The 17,049-nt window shown below is 40.0% G+C and overlaps 2 protein-coding genes across 4 annotated transcripts in view; both read left to right on the forward strand.

The window, feature by feature from the left end:
- Window positions 1-2,483, forward strand: part of LOC103474902 (immunoglobulin superfamily member 8-like) — a 3,314-nt gene extending 831 nt beyond the window's left edge. The window contains exons 2-4 of one of the 3 annotated variants that reach the window (XM_008426185.2): window positions 896-1,008; window positions 1,165-1,421; window positions 1,788-2,483. In XM_008426185.2, the coding sequence (XP_008424407.1) occupies window positions 989-1,008; window positions 1,165-1,421; window positions 1,788-1,879 (369 nt within the window). In that variant the 5' untranslated portion in view covers window positions 896-988 and the 3' untranslated portion in view covers window positions 1,880-2,483. Of the gene's footprint in view, window positions 1-87; window positions 172-895; window positions 1,009-1,164; window positions 1,705-1,787 lie in introns of those variants that run through there. The other 2 variants (XM_008426181.1, XM_008426177.1) reach the window with 2 other exon arrangements.
- Window positions 2,484-4,995: 2,512 nt separating this feature from the next.
- Window positions 4,996-17,049, forward strand: part of ptgfrnb (prostaglandin F2 receptor inhibitor b) — a 58,931-nt gene continuing 46,877 nt past the window's right edge. Inside the window, exons 1-3 of the mRNA XM_008426164.2 lie at window positions 4,996-5,402; window positions 11,562-11,674; window positions 11,824-12,082. Of these exons, the coding sequence (XP_008424386.1) occupies window positions 5,357-5,402; window positions 11,562-11,674; window positions 11,824-12,082 (418 nt within the window). The 5' untranslated portion in view covers window positions 4,996-5,356. The remainder of the gene's footprint in view (window positions 5,403-11,561; window positions 11,675-11,823; window positions 12,083-17,049) is intronic.

The raw sequence follows: 17,049 nt of genomic DNA on the forward strand, positions 1-17,049 counted from the left end.
GTGTGTGTGTGTGTGTGTGTGTGTGTCTACTTCTCAGTCTACCAGTCAGTCTGTGGATGTGTCTGCCTTACTCCCACACTAAGACCTGCAAAATTTAAGGAGCAGAGTAGAGGAGAGTGTTGAAGATGGATCTCAGTTTCCTTACACTTGCCTTTGGTCTGTCATTAATCGGTAAGCCGCCTCTAATTTAGATTGATTGTTGTTGACAGATTTGCTTGACATCAGTCACTACGGAGTGTGAGTTAATCTGAAGACTGAAAAGTGAGTGATTTCAATCACTGATATTTACTGACAACCAATGAGGCACATGTTTATATTATATGTTTGGTTGCATATATAATGTCAAATGGCAGGTCTTTTTAAAATCTATGTCATTCTTCTGCATAAGTTAAAGTTAAGGAAAGTTTTCTAATCAATTCATCTTGAGCTTCTAACATCAGTTGTTGTTGTCAGGAGCTGCAAACCAAAGATGTATAAAGGCAGTGTCGTCTGCATACAGTGACAGTGCCTTTATGTTTTGAGTACTGGAGGGTAGCCTGAGGACAAACCACTGCTTTGTATGCTTATCTTTGAGGAAAGGTAATTTCCCTCATGTCACAACTAGCCCAGTCTGGATCGAATCTTGGTTTGTGTTGTACGTGTTGAAGCAGAATTAATGTGCAAACATCACCCGCCAATCTCTGAAGTACAAAACAGACTGACTTTACCACCTATTTTCTCTCCATTTTGTTTGCAGCTTGAACAAACTAACATGTCCAAACTTCTTACAGTACCCTATATAAATATTCACAGATCAATGTCTAGTTTTAATCCTGAATAGTTTGGGTGTAGAGACCAAACAAGTGTCTATTGTGTATTGGAGGGTTAATCTGTGGTGTTTTGTCCATCCTTCCAGGTGGATGCTCGGCCCTTGTGGTGACGGTGTCTCCTGGTTCATTAATCAGGGTGGAAGGTCAGCCGGTCTCCATCAGGTGTGACGTCAGAGATTATGGAGGACCTAGTGAGCAGGTAATGTCTTGGCGTTTATGCTAATTGTTGTTTTTGCTCTGTTAAAAATTATCAACCACATTGATGATGGAAGATTGTTGGGTTATACGAAGAAGCAGGCTCAGAAAATGGCAGTTCACTGACTGAACGTCACTGTTATCCTCCTCTGCCCTGCAGGATTTCGACTGGGAGATGTCCAGGGATGAAACTGGGCCAAAGATTCGAATCATCTCCACCAAAATCCAGTATCCCGGACCCTTTGTTCAGCAGGCGTGTTGCATCCGGTGACATCTCGGTGGTGCATCTCCAGGACAACGAGGAGGAGCAAAAGATTGCCAAACTGAAGCTGACAGATGCAGGTTTCTACATCTGCCGAACGCCAAGTACCGACCCAATCATGAGCGGCAACTACGACGCTCAGGTCCAGCTCAGGGGTAAGACTGGAAGAAATCTGAGTGAAGGCAACATTCCAATAAACTTTTTCCAAGCATCCTCACCTCATGCTGCTGCCACCACCGTGTTTCAACCATTTGGGGTTTTAACACTGGCAGTTTTCTACCACACTTAGTTCTGTTTATTCATCCAGCGGCTTTGTCTTAGCTTCCCTTCATTTTAGTAGCTGCATTCATGCCTAATCCAAATATTTTTTCCTAATCCTAACCATTCTATATTCCTAACCCTAACTATAACCAAAACGTAATTCTAAACCTAAGTAGCAGAGCACAGTAGAAGTCCACCCTGAACAAAACAGCCATTTTATTCATAAAATGTTGTGTGTCTTTCTGTTTTTCCCCCATTAGTTATCCCCAACACCCTCAAGGTGTCCCCCCAGGCTCCGTCCCCGGTCGTCCAAGAGGGAGATGACCTCAAGCTTTCCTGCAGCCTCAGTTGAGAACTGACCTTCCCTTCCCTGACTTACTTGTCTGTCTCCTGGTCGGTGAAAAAGAGCACCACCTCTGAGGAAATTCTCAAGTTTGGTCCTCAGCTAGGCATCGTCCCAGGTCCAACTTTAACCAGCCGCTACTCCGATTGGGGCCTGCACTTGGTTTCCGGGAGAGATGGTGTGTTTGAGGTGGTGATTTCCAGAGTCAGCGCATCTGATCAAGGGACTTATGAATGCACTGGGACTGAATGGACATTTGAAAGTGGAGGGAAGTGGGTGAAGATCGCGGAAAGCTCAAAAGAGATGGGGACCGTTACTGTCACCTCTGCTTAAACATCTGATCTGTTGGATGGGTTATTATTAACACTTAATATGCTAGATTACTTTTGTAACTTTGGGGATGGTGTGTTCTTTTGTTTTTGGTGAAGCTGGTTATGTCGTGTTGCATTTTTTTTCATTTTATGTCTTTGTGAACCCTTTGAGGGTTGAAAAGTGCTCTATGGGTCTGAGGTCATTTCCTAATTGTTATGTTTTACTTTGTGAACATGAAAATAAAACTCTCTAGTGTAGTGTCCAGGGAGGAATATGTTCTGAATAAACTTTTCAAACTACTTGTGTGTTTCTTTGTATGTGTGTACCTTTTTATTTGTCAGATGACTAATAAATTCTATACATAAATGCTTACCAGAACATTTTTGATACAGATTATTATAATATTTTGAAAAACAAACCTTTTCTTCCTTTTTATTAACTTTGAATAGACTGACTCATTCATAAAAGATCCAAAAGATTCATAAGGCCATATCATCAGCGTAACATGACAGTGCCTTTCTGTTTTGATCACTGCGGACAAAAGAGCGTTATGACAGGTTCTTTCTCCCAACAGATGTTTCCAGCAAACTAGAAACATGTTTTTTTTTTCATTTCTTGTAAATAATGTGTTATACGGACTAATCTACATGTAATTTAGTTTCTTTATTAAAAATGATTCTACTTAGCTTCCCAATTCTCTGAACTTTAGTATACCGTTGTTAATAACTGCACTGTGCTGTTCTTGCTTTCCATTTCTGGATTTTTGTCTTTGTGTGAATCCACTATCTTTGACTTGTCTCTTTGTTGTTGGTACACCTGAATTTCCCTGCTTAGGGACAATAAAGTTGATTCCATTTTAGTCATTTTTGTACTTAGGGTGGAAAACAATGTCCAATTTCCTGGTTTATGTCTCTCTTTCTCTCTCTTTTCTTTCCTCACCATCAGTTTCAAACAAGATTTACTAATTTGCAAAAAAAGTTTGCAAATTAGTATTGATAAAATTAATTGAAGTCCATGTTGATGCATTTCAGCAATAATTCAGAAACATGACCACTTGGCATGACATCTTGGAGGAATCACTCCCTCTGGTGGCCGTACTTTTGAACTGCACAGACGCGAAACAAAAAGAACAGCCGTTAAAAAAGTAAATAAAAATACTGTAGTTAGGAAGCAACTTTGGTTGGTTGACAGAAAAAAATTGGCTCATAATCTCAGGCAGAATCTCTGGGTTGCATTCAAAGAGCTTATTGCGTTATCCAAAATCACAGAATCATAATCAAACCGCATGTAAACACAACGTGGACATTATTTTGGTTATAATTTCATATTTTCTGTGGTTTAAACATTTCTTTTGCAATGATTTAATATATATACATAGTTATACAAGCAGAATTTAGCGCACAAGTTTAGATTTGTTTGGTGCAGACCGAGATGGTTTGACCATTTTCTGAGGATATTGTAAGATTAATCAAAAGAGAAAGATGACGCTGTAGTGTTGCACAGCTTGTTCGTAGCCAGAAGATGGCGATCTAASGTCATATCAGCTGCATGCTAAATCATCACAGGTGTATCAGAGGTGCTATCTTATGAATGAAATGCTCAGCTTTGCCTCACATTTATTTAAATCTGTTTTAATATGTCCTATTCAAAGTATGTGAATAAATAAATCAAATACATTGCCTCGAAAGCCAAATAATGCTCCAACCTCTGTGTTTTTGTTTGCTGGGTATTGCAGCAGATGCTAAGTTGTAGAGACTGGATTCACGCACACACTAACACACACTTGGATAAGCGACCTTTGACCCTAAGGTTGCAACCCTAAACTCCTCCTCCTCCTCCGCCTGCAGAGAGGCTGACTGAGGCATGAACTTTGACCTGTGTAGCGGCTCTGGGTAAATTCTCAGCATGGTTCTAACTGCAGGACTGGAAGTGAGAGTGCGTCATCACTGGAGAAAAGGGCGGCCATCGGAGAGAAAGTGAAACATGACAGCTTGGCTTGCACAACAACCGTCATCTGGAATCTCTTTACATTAGGATGACAGGCGTGGTTTTTCCAGAGAGGGAGGCACACACCATCATACTGCCTCCACCAAAAACTGTTCAGCATTGGCAGAGTGTCAATTATAGTGTTTTTGTGACAAATGTGGCTCCATTTAAGAGGGACATAAACTAGATTTCCAATGGTAGAATATTTATTGCCAAGAAATATTGCTGCAACTAAGCAATAAGTAATATTTCCAACTTAAAGTAGCATTACTTCAACATATTTTTAATCAAGTAAAAGTAAGTAGGACTAAAAATGTAATTGGTAAAAAGTCTTCTCAAGTACTCACTGATTAAATTAGCAGTCATTTAATATTTGAAAATTACGTCATCAGATGGACCAACATTTTTGAGATTTTGAGGATCAAAATGACAATAACATTGTCACTTTAACAAAAAAAAAAAAAAACAAAATAAAGCAAAAGAAAAAAATTCCAAAGCAGTTCCTTTCAATAAAAAACGCATGAAATTTTAACAAAAACTGCAGGTGTGTGCCTGTTTCCGGTGGGTTTTTGATTAAGACATGTTTGTTTTTCATTCAGTGGTGAGACTAGCTATACTTGATAATAAAATTACTCAAACTAAAATAAAATAAAAAACTCATAAAAGTACATTTTTAATGCAAATGTAATTAGTTACTAATGTCCAACTGTCGGTGAGTAATAATATGTCATGAAAAGTGTCAGTAGCTCCACCTGGGACCTCCCTGCTTCCTCCTTGCTCACCTAACTTCCGGCCTCTTTCTCTCTCTTTCTCTGTCTCTCTCTCTCTCTCTCTCTCTCTCTCCGTCCCTCCTTCCCAATCAGCCTTAGTCAGTCTGTGGATGTGTCTGCTTCGCTCCCACACTATTAAAAGCAGCTCAGTCATGTCAGCGTGTGGAAAATCGTGGGAACGCTCTCGCCGGGTCTTTATTTCTCTGGATTAGGATACGCAGGGTGTGCGCTCGTTTTCTGGGCTTTTTGCTGCTCCGCTCGGGGTGTGTACGGAGCGCAGCGGACTGACCGCCAAGAGTTTCATTAGGGTTTGACCCTCCATCTACGGGAGGGCTGGTTTTTCTTGTCCCAACCCAGGACAAAGGACGTGGGGAAATTAAGGACTAAAGGGGGACAGCAAAGAAGGAGAGTGGTGAACATGGAACCCGGTTTCCTTGCACTCGCCTTTGGTCTTCTATTCATCGGTAAGATACCTCTCTATTTGCTTGATTGTTAATGAATGATTAACTCCTATGGCTCGTACCAAACTGGAAGTCATACGGAATGCCCTTTGGGAATCTGTGAATTTGAACTATTTTGTTATGTCACATGCTCATGAGTTAGCAATTAAATTATTTATAACAAAATYGCYATTGAGGTAGTCCATCAGATGATTCGGCATACACTAGAAGTGTAATAATGTCTTTATTTGAATGTATTTTAAACTTAAACCACTGTTACCTGGTGGTAGCGGCTGGTAAGCGCTTCAAATTTTGRAGGAAAAGAATCGGCAACTGCAGCTAAATAACAGTGAAATTGGGCATGTTTTATCGTTGTTTCTTTCTTTTTTTTACCCGAATTGACGATGAGAACCACAACGCATAATGTACAGCAATTAGTTTTAGTTTATACTAACCATAATGTAAATGGAGGGAAATAATCTAAAAATGCAATTTTCCTAAATGGAATTTGGTGYATGAGAAATTATTAGCCAAGTCTTCAATTCATGAYTGACAAACATATAATATTACAGTGTAACCACTTTCTTTTGGTTTTGATCACATCTACCAGTTAAAGAAACCTATTATAAATCTCCGAAGGTAGTAATGCCTATTATATCTGCAATAGCCCTTAAATTTTCTACATTTTAAGGTTTTAAAAGCATTTCTTGTTACCAGGTGCTGCAAACCTTTTTGRATTTTAAAGGGAGAAGTAGTCTACAACTAACTTTAAGTTTAAAATCCACATTTCTAATGTTGTTTATTGTATTTAATGAGACAAAGTTGGAAATAATGGTATAAAAACACTTAAACTTAACTAAAATAACAGAAATAACTGGAAAACGAGCTGAATTCTTTAAGTTAACTATTCGGACTAAAGAAAAATAAAAAAATAACCAATTTTTTTGTGGTTTTGAGTGCAACACTTGTATATTTTAGAACATCTAAAACATACAAGTGGATTTTATCATAGTAAGGGTATACTAAATATGAGRAAGTAATGTCCATGTTGTGCTTTACTTAAGCTAAATCAGGTGATAAACTCATCAGCTCCTGAAATTGCAGAGTCATCAGCAAAACATGAGTAGAGCAGATTCTGCACAGAGTAGGAGTTAATCTACAGGCAGAAATTGAAGAAATATYTCTTAGCAAAGTAAGATTATCGCCTCACACTTAATTAAACTGCACTTCTACACATCCTGTTCCTTTACCGTCTGCAGTGAGACGTTCTAGTTGTTGTATATTCCCTGTTTTTGTTTATTTTCTCAGGCTAACCTTTCATTAGCCTGTCGGACTGCGTTTCCCTTGAGACCAATTTGTCCACACTGAGGGGACAGGGCCCCATTAGCCAGCCTTTAGTCAAAGCGAGCCGGCCTCCGTGATGAACAGCATCGTTTGTTTCTGTTTCGCCAACACCGCCTCTGTCACCGCGGTTACAGTACGAGCAGCTGAGCCGGTTTTRCCCTGCAGGAAGTACAGGCCGAGGACTTGTTCCCTGGCCTACCTGAGTGSTGAAGTCGCCATATGCTGATGGGCGTTATAGTGGGTTTCTCCGATGTGAACGCACGTGAGAAGAGGGGAGAGTTGGCTTAAATTAGTTCAGGGAAAGACGATCAGATGTCGCCAGCACGCAAGCGGTTTTGCATTTCTTGTACTTACGCATGCACCAGATCTTACAGAAGCTGCAACTGTGATCTTTGGCTTCTAAACTAAAGTTTAATAATGCTCACAGCATTTTTTTATTTTTTTTTTACATTTTTATTTGCGTGTTCTGGGACTGCGCCGGCRTATTTGTTGGTGACTGGGTTCCTGTTTTGTGGTTGCCAAAATATCACACATACAGTCAGATTCACATGAGAAAGAAGAAGCAGCCTGTTGGTCAGACTTCTGCTTTAATGTCCCTGCCAGACTGTATAATTTCTCTCCTGGAATAAACTAAGTGCAKCAGCACAGCTTTTTAGTCATTCATGGCCTGAATCCAGCCTCTAACATCAGATTTTGATGATCCTGCYATGTTTTCTCACATTTTCCTCCAGAATCAGCATAAAAAAATACAAATATCGATCAAGTTTCAGGTGATACGTCTGCAGAAACCGATAGGGATGAGGTTTTTCTCTGAGCTGCAKGAATCTATAAAGTGCATGTTTTTTCAAATGCTGGTTTTTCTAAAATGGTTGGTTGGTTTTACAACCGTATTTATGTTTATTTAATGACCCCGGGGTCAGGCCGGCGGTGCAGTTTGCAGTAAGAACTGCTAAAGGAGAGCAAGCACTTTTTGTCAGAGTTGGAAAGTGAGTTTAATGAAAATAGAAGAAGCACTCTGTGCAGCTGTTTGAGCTAAAATCAGAAATAGAAACCAAATTTGGACCCATTGAATGTGAACTCGAATTATATAAAAAATAAATAAATCAATCGTTGACTTCATTTTTAGCTTTCAGCTCAAATCGGATTGGAAAATTCAATTTTGAATTGATAAGAGAGGAATTGTGTGGGTAAAACATTCGGCTGCCAGTCTGGCTTATCAGGCCTTGGTTTGCTTCTAACTGAACAAACAGTGTCTGCATGAAGGACACGGCTGCTCTGTTTACTTGTGCCGCTACTATTCAAAATTTGTCTCAACTTTTTTAGATTTTAAAACGTGGAAAAAAACAAACAAACAAAAAACCCATCTGAGCTGTGATTGTTTAAAATCACAGCCCACGCTGGATTTGCTTCCTTCGCCGTGTGAATCACACTGTGGGCACTCTAACGGTTCAGCAGCTAAAGAGTTAAAGATGAATCCAGCTATGGGGCACCTCCATCATGCATCGGGTTTCTTATTTTACAACATCTTGACTCCTTGGAAGCAGAAGAAGCCCACACTCTGCAGGCTCACAGAAATAACAGCTGGCTCCCTTCCATAAGCTCCAATAGAGACGAACTCCTCAGTTTCACCGAGAGGCCTCTTTACGTGGGCATCTTTAAACCAAAACCAGTTTAGTTTTCAGCTTTAGACCCAATGAGGACTATCAGATGGCAGCAGCTCGGTGCATTCAGCATCTAGACAAGGTGAAGATTTTTTTAAGGCATCCTAATGTGTTTTGTTTCCCCAGTTAAAAATTTTTTAAAGTYGACTTTAAGTTTGAAAATATGACTAAGTGATTATGTCAATGTACAGAACAGTAAAGACAGGAAGTGGTTACACAGTTTCAGGAAGTAATAATAATAATTWAAAAAACACCTGACCTCAGTCTGTATACACTCCTGATCAAAATCTTAAGTCCAGTTAAAAAACTGCAAGAATTTGCATTTTGCACTATTGGATCTTAAGAAGGTTCTAARTAGAGCTTCACAATGTTAAAAGAAGAAATCAGCGTAAGAGACAAAAACTTTTGAGCGAGGAATTAATTGAAAACTGCATTTACACTCAAACATGATTTTTTTCAGCTGATCAAAGTTTAAGACCATAGCTCAAAAAAGCCTAAAAAACCCCCAAAACAGAAATCAAAGTGTCAAAAAAAGGACTCAGTAATGAGTAGCTCCACCGTTCTTGTTGATGACTTCAAACAATCGTTTAGGGTTGATGCCAGTGTTTCCAGGAGGCTAGTGGGAACGTTGCTCCAAGTGTTGAAGATGGCTTCACGAAGGGCCATTTTTAAACTTCCCTTGCCATCCATCCCCAAATGTTCTCAATTGGGTTTAGATCCGGGGAACATGCAGGATGGTCCAAAAGAGTGATGTTATTTTCTTGGAAGAACTCCTTTGTCAGGCGGGCATTGTGAACTGCAGCATTGTCCTGTTGAAAAACCCAATCATTACCACACAGACGAGGGCCCTCAGTCATGAGGGATGCCCGCTGCAACATCTCCACATAGCCAGCTGCTGTTTGACGCCCCTGCACAACCTGAAGCTCCATTGTTCCGGAAAACGCACCCCAAATCATGATGGCGCCCCCACCACTGTGCCGCATAGATAACATCTCAGGTGGGATCTCCTTGTCATGCCAGTAACGTTGGAAGCCATCAGGACCATCAAGGTTAAATTTTTTCTCATCAGAGAAGACAACTTTCTTCCACCTTTCAATGTCCCATGTTTGGTGCACCCTTGCAAAGTCCAAACGGGCAATTTTGTGGCGTTGAAGAAGACGTGGCCTTTGAAGACGTGTTTTGTTTCTGAAGACCTTCTCTCGCAGATGCCATCTGATGGTTATTGGGTTGCAATCAGCACCAGTAATGGCCTTAATTTGGGTAGAGGATCGTCCCGTGTCTTGACGGACAGCCAATCGTTCCTGCAGCTCAGAGCTGGTGAAATTTTTTTGGGTCTACCACTTGACCTTTTTGTTCCATAACCCTCAGGATCATTTAAAAAATGTAAAATGACTGTCTTACTGCATCCAACCTCAGCAGCGATGGCACGTTGTGAGAAGCCTTGCTTATGCAGCTCAACAATCCTACCATGTTCAAAGTCAGTGAGCTTTTTTGCTTTTTCCATCAGGAGGTCTTGACAGTGTAAAGACTTGACAGAAAATGACATGGAATCCAGATTTTTGCACAGTTTTTGGCTTTTAAAGACTATGGGCTTAAACTTTTGATCAGCTGAAAAAAATCATGTTTGAGTGTAAATGCAGTTTTCAGAAAATTACCTGCTCAAAAGTTCTTGTCTCTTGCACTGATTTTTTCCTTTAACATTGTGAAGCTCTACTTAGAACCTTCTTAAGATCCAATAGTGCAAAATGTAAATTCTTGCTATTTTTTGACTGGTCTTAAGATTTTGATCAGGATTGTATGTGTTCACATAATTGCCACACTATGTTGCCATAGAGGTTCTTTAACCCATGTTTGCTTTCACTGCTACTGGTGTATTAAAAAAAAAAACTGTAATAAACAAACAATGCTCAGCCTGGTGGGGCACTAATACAGCCTGACAACCCTCCAGGCTTATGATACACAAAGGAAAACCCTGGATGTGGAAAGGTATGCTGGAAAAAATCTGTGAATGCTGCGGTGTGTTCTGGATGATGCATTTAGTTTGGACCAAAATCTCTAAAGAATGTTTAACGTTTTCAGTAAAGAATTAAAAAACTTCTGAAGGAGAAGAGTTGTCCAGCTGAATACGTTTAATTATGTTTTCTAGAATATTTTGAATATTATGATGGAGCAGCTCTGTTAGGTCAGTTCTGATTTGTTCTTTTTCTTAGACTTTTGTTTGTCATTTCAACATCTTTCTCCTCAACTTTCTAATCGTACCGCTAGATGGGGAAATTTAAGAAGTTGCAAAAGCAAATGAGGTGGGTTAGCAGTTGGGCAACAGATGACAACATCATCTAGGTCATGTTGCTGTTCAATATTGTGTCGTCTGACCAGATATTAAGTTGTTAGCATGACTGTCGTAATTCAACTGTCTTTAGTCAGGCTCGTTTTGATTTGTTTGGAAGGCTGACTGCTATCAGAAATCCTTCCTGCTCGCAGCATCGCCATCCTCAGTTACTGTTTGAAGATATTTGGATGATATGAATTACAACAACATTTGGGATATAGAGCATCTTTGAGTTGAATGTAACACACCCACTGTACTGTGCAAAAGACTTGCATCCGGTTTGAGAAAAGCAGCAAAAAGTTCAAACAAAGGTTTTTAAAGAGTGTCAGAAAGCCTGGAGATGTATTCACCTCAAAAGGCCACCTCCAAAAGTTACATCAAAGTGTGGCTTCTTAGGCAGAAACTGGAACAAAATGAGGGATGACTCAGCGTAATGCGTCAGAATCAGCGCACAGAAAGATAAAAAATGCAGCCCATGCTCAACTAGCTTTTGCATCGTGTCATTATGAACGTCCCTGGTCCGTGTTTCCCTCAGGTCACGACAAGCCCGGCCTGTGTCRAGTCTTGGTATCTGTTGTACATGTCGAAACAGAGTTACAGTGTGAAAATATCACCCGCCTTCTTCTGAAGTACAAAACTTCACCTGTGAGACGTTCGGGGAGCCACAGGCTGACTTTGCCACCTGTTTTCTCCGCATTTTGTTTGTAGCTTGAACGAACAAATTGCCGCACAAATATCCAAACTTTTAATTTTTAACTTGGATAATATGGGTGTTGAGTGCCAAACAAGTCTCTGTTATTAAAGAGTGTTTTAAAGGGTTAATCTGTGGAGTTTTGTCCGTCCTTCCAGGTGGATGCTCGGCCCGAGTGGTGACGGTCTCTCCTGGTCCCTTAATAAGGGTGGAAGGTCAGCCGGTCTCCATCAGGTGTGACGTCAATGACTATGGAGGACCTAGTGAGCAGGTAATGTCTTGGCGTTTATGCTAATTGTTGTTTTTGCTCTGTTAAAAATTATCAACCACATTGATGATGGCTGGGTTATACGAAGAAGCAGGATCAGAAAATGGCAGTTCACTGACTGAACGTCACCGTTATTCTCCTCTGCCCTGCAGGATTTCGACTGGGAGATGTCCAGGGATGCAACCGGGCCAAAGAGTCGAATCATCTCCACCTTCGAATCCAGTTTCTCGGACCCTTCGTTCAGCAGGCGTGTTGCGTCAGGTGACATCTCGGTGGTGCGTCTGCAGGACAACGAGGCGGAGCTAAAGATCGGTGAGGTGAAGCTGACGGACTCCGGTTTCTACCTCTGCCGAACGCCGAGTACCGACCCGACCACAAGCGGCAACTACGACGCTCAGGTCCAGCTCAGGGGTAAGACAGGAAGAAACCTGAGTGAAGGCAACATTTTTCCAATAAACTCTGTCCAAGCATCCCCGCATCATGCTGCTCCCATCACTGTGTTTCACAGTATTGTTTTCAGAGCACTGGTTTTCTGCCACACATAGCTGTGTTGGATCATTTAGCAGCTTTCTCCATTCCTCACTAGAGCTTTTCTAACTATTTATTTATATCCTGCACACACACTGTGTGAACGCTGGTTTTAGACAATTACTGGCCTGCACACAGACATAGAGCACACATTCTGATAGTGGAGAGCAGATGTCAGGTGGGAGTACTTGGCTTGTGTCGAATTAGAACCAGGGAGATGGAGATTTGGAGAGAATCTAAATGACGTACGACTGAAAACGTTGTATGAAGCTGTGCCATTCAGTACAATGAGGGCTTATTTTTCCAATTAATTTTTAATTCTGTGTTAGCTAATCATTGCAGCATTTTTGCAAACAGGTTCAGCTCAGTAAGTTGCAATCACTTTAGATCCATTGCAAGGATTAGAAGAGTAAGAGTGCTAAATGTTGTCAAAGTTAGCAAAAATGCTGAATCCCTGAGCAAAATATTAGCTTGGCTATTAGCGGAAATATGGCCTCTCTTGTTTCATAGTAACGTTGTCGAGTCTGGTGAAAAGTCCTAACAAATTTTCATGCTACATTGCTACGCTAGTGCTGCTTTTTATTGCAAAATATTTTGAAGTAATTAACAAAACTTTAAGAGTTGGTCAAGAAAGATAAGTCAGGCCCTCTCACATCACCTGCACAAAGGTTCATCTCAATAAATTTCAATAGCATCAGAGATTTTAGATTCATTGCTCCTTTAGCAAGTATGCTAAATGTTTTCAAAGTTAGCTAAAATGCAAAACTCCTAATCAAAACATTAGCATGTCTATTAGCAGGTTAGCTGAAGTGTGACCACCGCTTTAACCTTGTTGGTTGTGGGGGAAAAAAAATCAAGCAAACGTTTATGCTACGTTGCTACGCTGGTGCTGCTTTGCAATGCAAAACATTTATTTTGTGACGTCGTCACTTTGAAGTTATTAATAAATGTTTAAGGGGAGGTACAGAAAGGTCAGCCAGGCCCTTTCACATTATCTAACTTGAACTAAATATGTCGGTCAATGCTGTGTTTGTGCTGCTAGCATTTTTCTGGGATTTCCTTAATCATAATGTTATTACATTATAAGCCAGTGAATGTAATTTGATACACCTTGTGATTGTTGTTGATGTCTAAACCGGATGGGACTTAAAGCTAGGTTTTAGCCAAAACTTACAATTCTGCAGTATTTGTCTGGTTGTGCTTGTGAGCAAAAGTGCCACTGAGATAAAAGTGATACTGTGAGGTTAGTGTCCTGAAACATAACAGCAGCATGGAAAAGTACCAAACATGAAACTAAAATCACTTCAGAGAAGGTTCATGTTTAATACAGAGCAACTCATTTAATTACAGAAAGTGAACCAAAAACAAATTTACCTCAATTTGTTTTCATCCATTGTAAAGAGGAAGTAGACCATAGCAACAACCTGTTCGGCAACAGTTTACCCTCCTGGGAAAGTACTTTCTTTTGTTTTTTTTAACTAATGAATGACATTTGCAACTCAAACTCGATATGATCTCAGCCTGCCTGATCCCAGAGATCAACTGCAACTCTTCCTCATCTGACGGGAAAACGTTGAAAACATAATTGGTATTAATTTGCACATGAGCGCTGATTCTGATTTGAGATGAACTGGCTTGGACCATTAACGAAGTTGACCATGCCGTCTCCGCGTATTTTCCGCCGTTTCCCCTTGGTTTTGATTGGCTTTCCATTTCATAATTAAGAACAAGCTTTCTGTTTGGCAGCCCAGGCCCATGAAAACCAAACCCCCCTTCCATCTCTGTACATTTATTTCCTTTAAAGAAGAAGAAAAAAAAAAAACATCTTGCGTGGGAGGAGAAAGATGGGATCTTTCTCGCTCGGAAGCCTACATTTTAAGAGATGAAGTGACGGAGAGCGTAATCAGACAGCAGGTTAGTTATCTCCATAATGCACCATCATGTTCGGCTGCTCTCTGCTTCCCAGCACAGCTCCCCAGACACCTTGTTAAATTTAGACCTGAATTAACAAGGCGGCCGTGTTTGCATGCGAGTGAGCTCRTTATGTGCATGCTAAGCATATGTATTAGCATTCGCAATGATTTCCACGCAGATACCTGCTCGCGTACTTCAAGTCACGAAGAGTTAGATTTCCACCAGATTTCCTCGCGCCGTTCTCGTTGCCATGCCGAGGATGTTTGGTTATGTAAGAACAAGGGAAGTTTGCTGAGCCTTTTAGGCTAATTTTAATAGGCAGAACAAAACACAATTATTTGCATCGTCCTTGTTATGTGCAATAGATACTTGGCTCAGTGCAGCAGGTTTCAAAGAGCTCCCCAAACATCATAATGGATCTTACTATTATTACTATTATTATTTTTTGATAACTAACTTGAGCATCTTTGACGACTGAAAAGGATCAAGTCTCCAAGTCGAAGCATGCTGGACATTTTGGTGCCAAATTTAGAAAATGAATTTCCTGTTGCTACTAAGAGTACCACAAAGAAAATCGACTTTTTTTTTTTTTTCGCTCGTTAAGTCTCATTGTTTGTCCTACTCATTCAGAAACTCCAAACTCTTCCAACACCTGATTGGTCTATCCTTTAGGGACTCTGGTATTGGCTTGGTTCCATCGACTCAAATTTTTTTTCTTGATTTCCTACAGTTTGTTGAGATTAGATKATTCCAATTACAGAATCGTCGAAACAAAAAAGCCGAGCTTGACATCCTGATATTTCAAAAATAATAAGATGACAGAAAGATTCAGGAAAAACRAGGAGAGGTGCTTGTTTTCTGCTTTAATGGAGCTGTTATGTCTGTTTCCTTTCCTGCTAGACAGCATTGTTTTCCCAAGTTGATGAAGTAACTTGAGAAWACACGTTATTTCTCAGTTTATGATGCTAAAGTAAACTCTTGGTTAATATCTTGACAAGCTGATATAATGAAGCTGCAAGRAAGATGAAAATCAACTCYAGATCTTGAGATAATTAAACAGGAATCCCAGTAAATTAAATGCAAAATAAAGTTTTCTCAAGCAATTAACATGAAAATTACCTTTTATTATTTGATAATTTTTGATGTATGTTTTTATTGATCACTTTAGTTAAATAGATCTACATAAAGCTGTGTTTTCATTTGGTGATATGAGTTGGACTAAAAAAAAATCAGAGTGGTGTTCTTTGTTTTTTTTTTCAAACTGAATGCATCCAAAGCAAAGTCTGTCTTATGGGATGTAAATGTGCCATCCGTGTAATTCCAACAATGCACAACTATGTTCTTATTCTGAGCCATCTGCCTCTTGTTGGCCACATTTTCAACATGACTAGAWTCGCTTTCCAAACCGGACAAATTTAGAGACGAAGCTCATGAACACTGGGAGCTGCTGGGACTTTGATGGGGCTAAAATAATGGGCTTCGTTCTCCAATGGAGGAGGTTCAGATTTACAATTTATTCGTGTCAATAACATGCATTGCATGGTTGTTGTTCGCTGTAGAATGCTGTGCTTTTGTCACAAGATGTTTGAATAACTCTGATCACGAGACAAAAACATTTCCTGCTGTAATAAAACGAAAATGAACGGCTTATCCATGATTTTGTTCATAACTACCTGAGATACTGTCATATAAGGTGGTGGCAGTATCATACTTTGGGAATCAGGAAATACCTGATGGACTAAAAAGCAGAGTTTTTGAAGGTTTACATTGAAATGTGCATGYTGCAGTTTCTGTGAACCCACTTTATTCAAAATTTGATGTCAAAAATCAGCCGTATAAGACTGATGYTGTGCTTGAACCACCAAATTTGGGCATCATGCAATACAGGAACTCTATCATAAAGTGAATATTTACATAAGGATTTATCCATTGAGGATGTTTTGAAACTTGCAGGGATTTGGAGAYACTTGGCAAACGGGAATTCTTTCCAGACATTTAAAAGCGCTTTTTGGTAAGCCTCGTCTGCCCTTGATTTACCTGGGTTGAGAATGACCGCTTGTGGTGAAGCTGTAAATTACAGTTTGTTGCAACTCTGACAAGAATCATTTATATCAAGGAGCCATTCAGTAATTTTATTTATTAATTTTTTTTATCTACAAATCTTTCAACAGTAAGGTATTTAGAAACATACCGTTTGGTCTTTTTAAAAATGAAGCTCAGAGGGACGAGAGGTTTTACATTGTTGCATCTTCAGATGGCCTCTGCAGTCAGATGTTCTCCTTCATGTGGTTCARAGAGAAAGAAAATGTTGTTCTGCTTTTAGCTAATTTTYAGTAAAAGAGAAAAGAGCTTTATCAACTTTATGCTCACAAACAACACCCACAGTCTCYTCAATGGTCTGGCTTTTTATTGCCTCTGCTCAAACTTGACTYRAATGATGTAGCTTTTCACCAACTGCTAGAACAGTATTTGACCTAATCCAATTAAAACGTTCATAATGTGTTCATTGCTCTAAAATATATTTCCTATTAAAAGCAGACATGTTGAAACAGGAAACTCTGAAAGACTGTTCAGATGAGCGATTTAAAACGAGTGACTCATCCCTTTTTGCTTTTGTGCTTGTGACACATTGTGTTAAAATCTAAACATGTTGGTGGAGCTAATGAAGCAGAGCCCGTGTGCAGACAGGCAAACCCTACTGTGAGGTTACCATTCGGCATTATTAACCCCCTGTATCTCCGCCGCTCGCATTCCGATCCTCAAAGCATCCGTCTGTTCCCTCACTTTTCCCCGTTGTGAAACGATGAGACGTGGATTCAACTGAAAACAGTCATAAAGGGAAGGAAAAAGAGAAGAGACACCCCCCCGGTTTTTATTTTAGACTCCTCAAAGTGAGTCATGTGGTTGGTTTCAGTAAGAAAATGGTCTCAGCGGTG

Source organism: Poecilia reticulata, linkage group LG2, assembly GCF_000633615.1.
Source record: "Poecilia reticulata strain Guanapo linkage group LG2, Guppy_female_1.0+MT, whole genome shotgun sequence".
NCBI classification, from domain to species: Eukaryota; Metazoa; Chordata; class Actinopteri; order Cyprinodontiformes; family Poeciliidae; genus Poecilia; species Poecilia reticulata.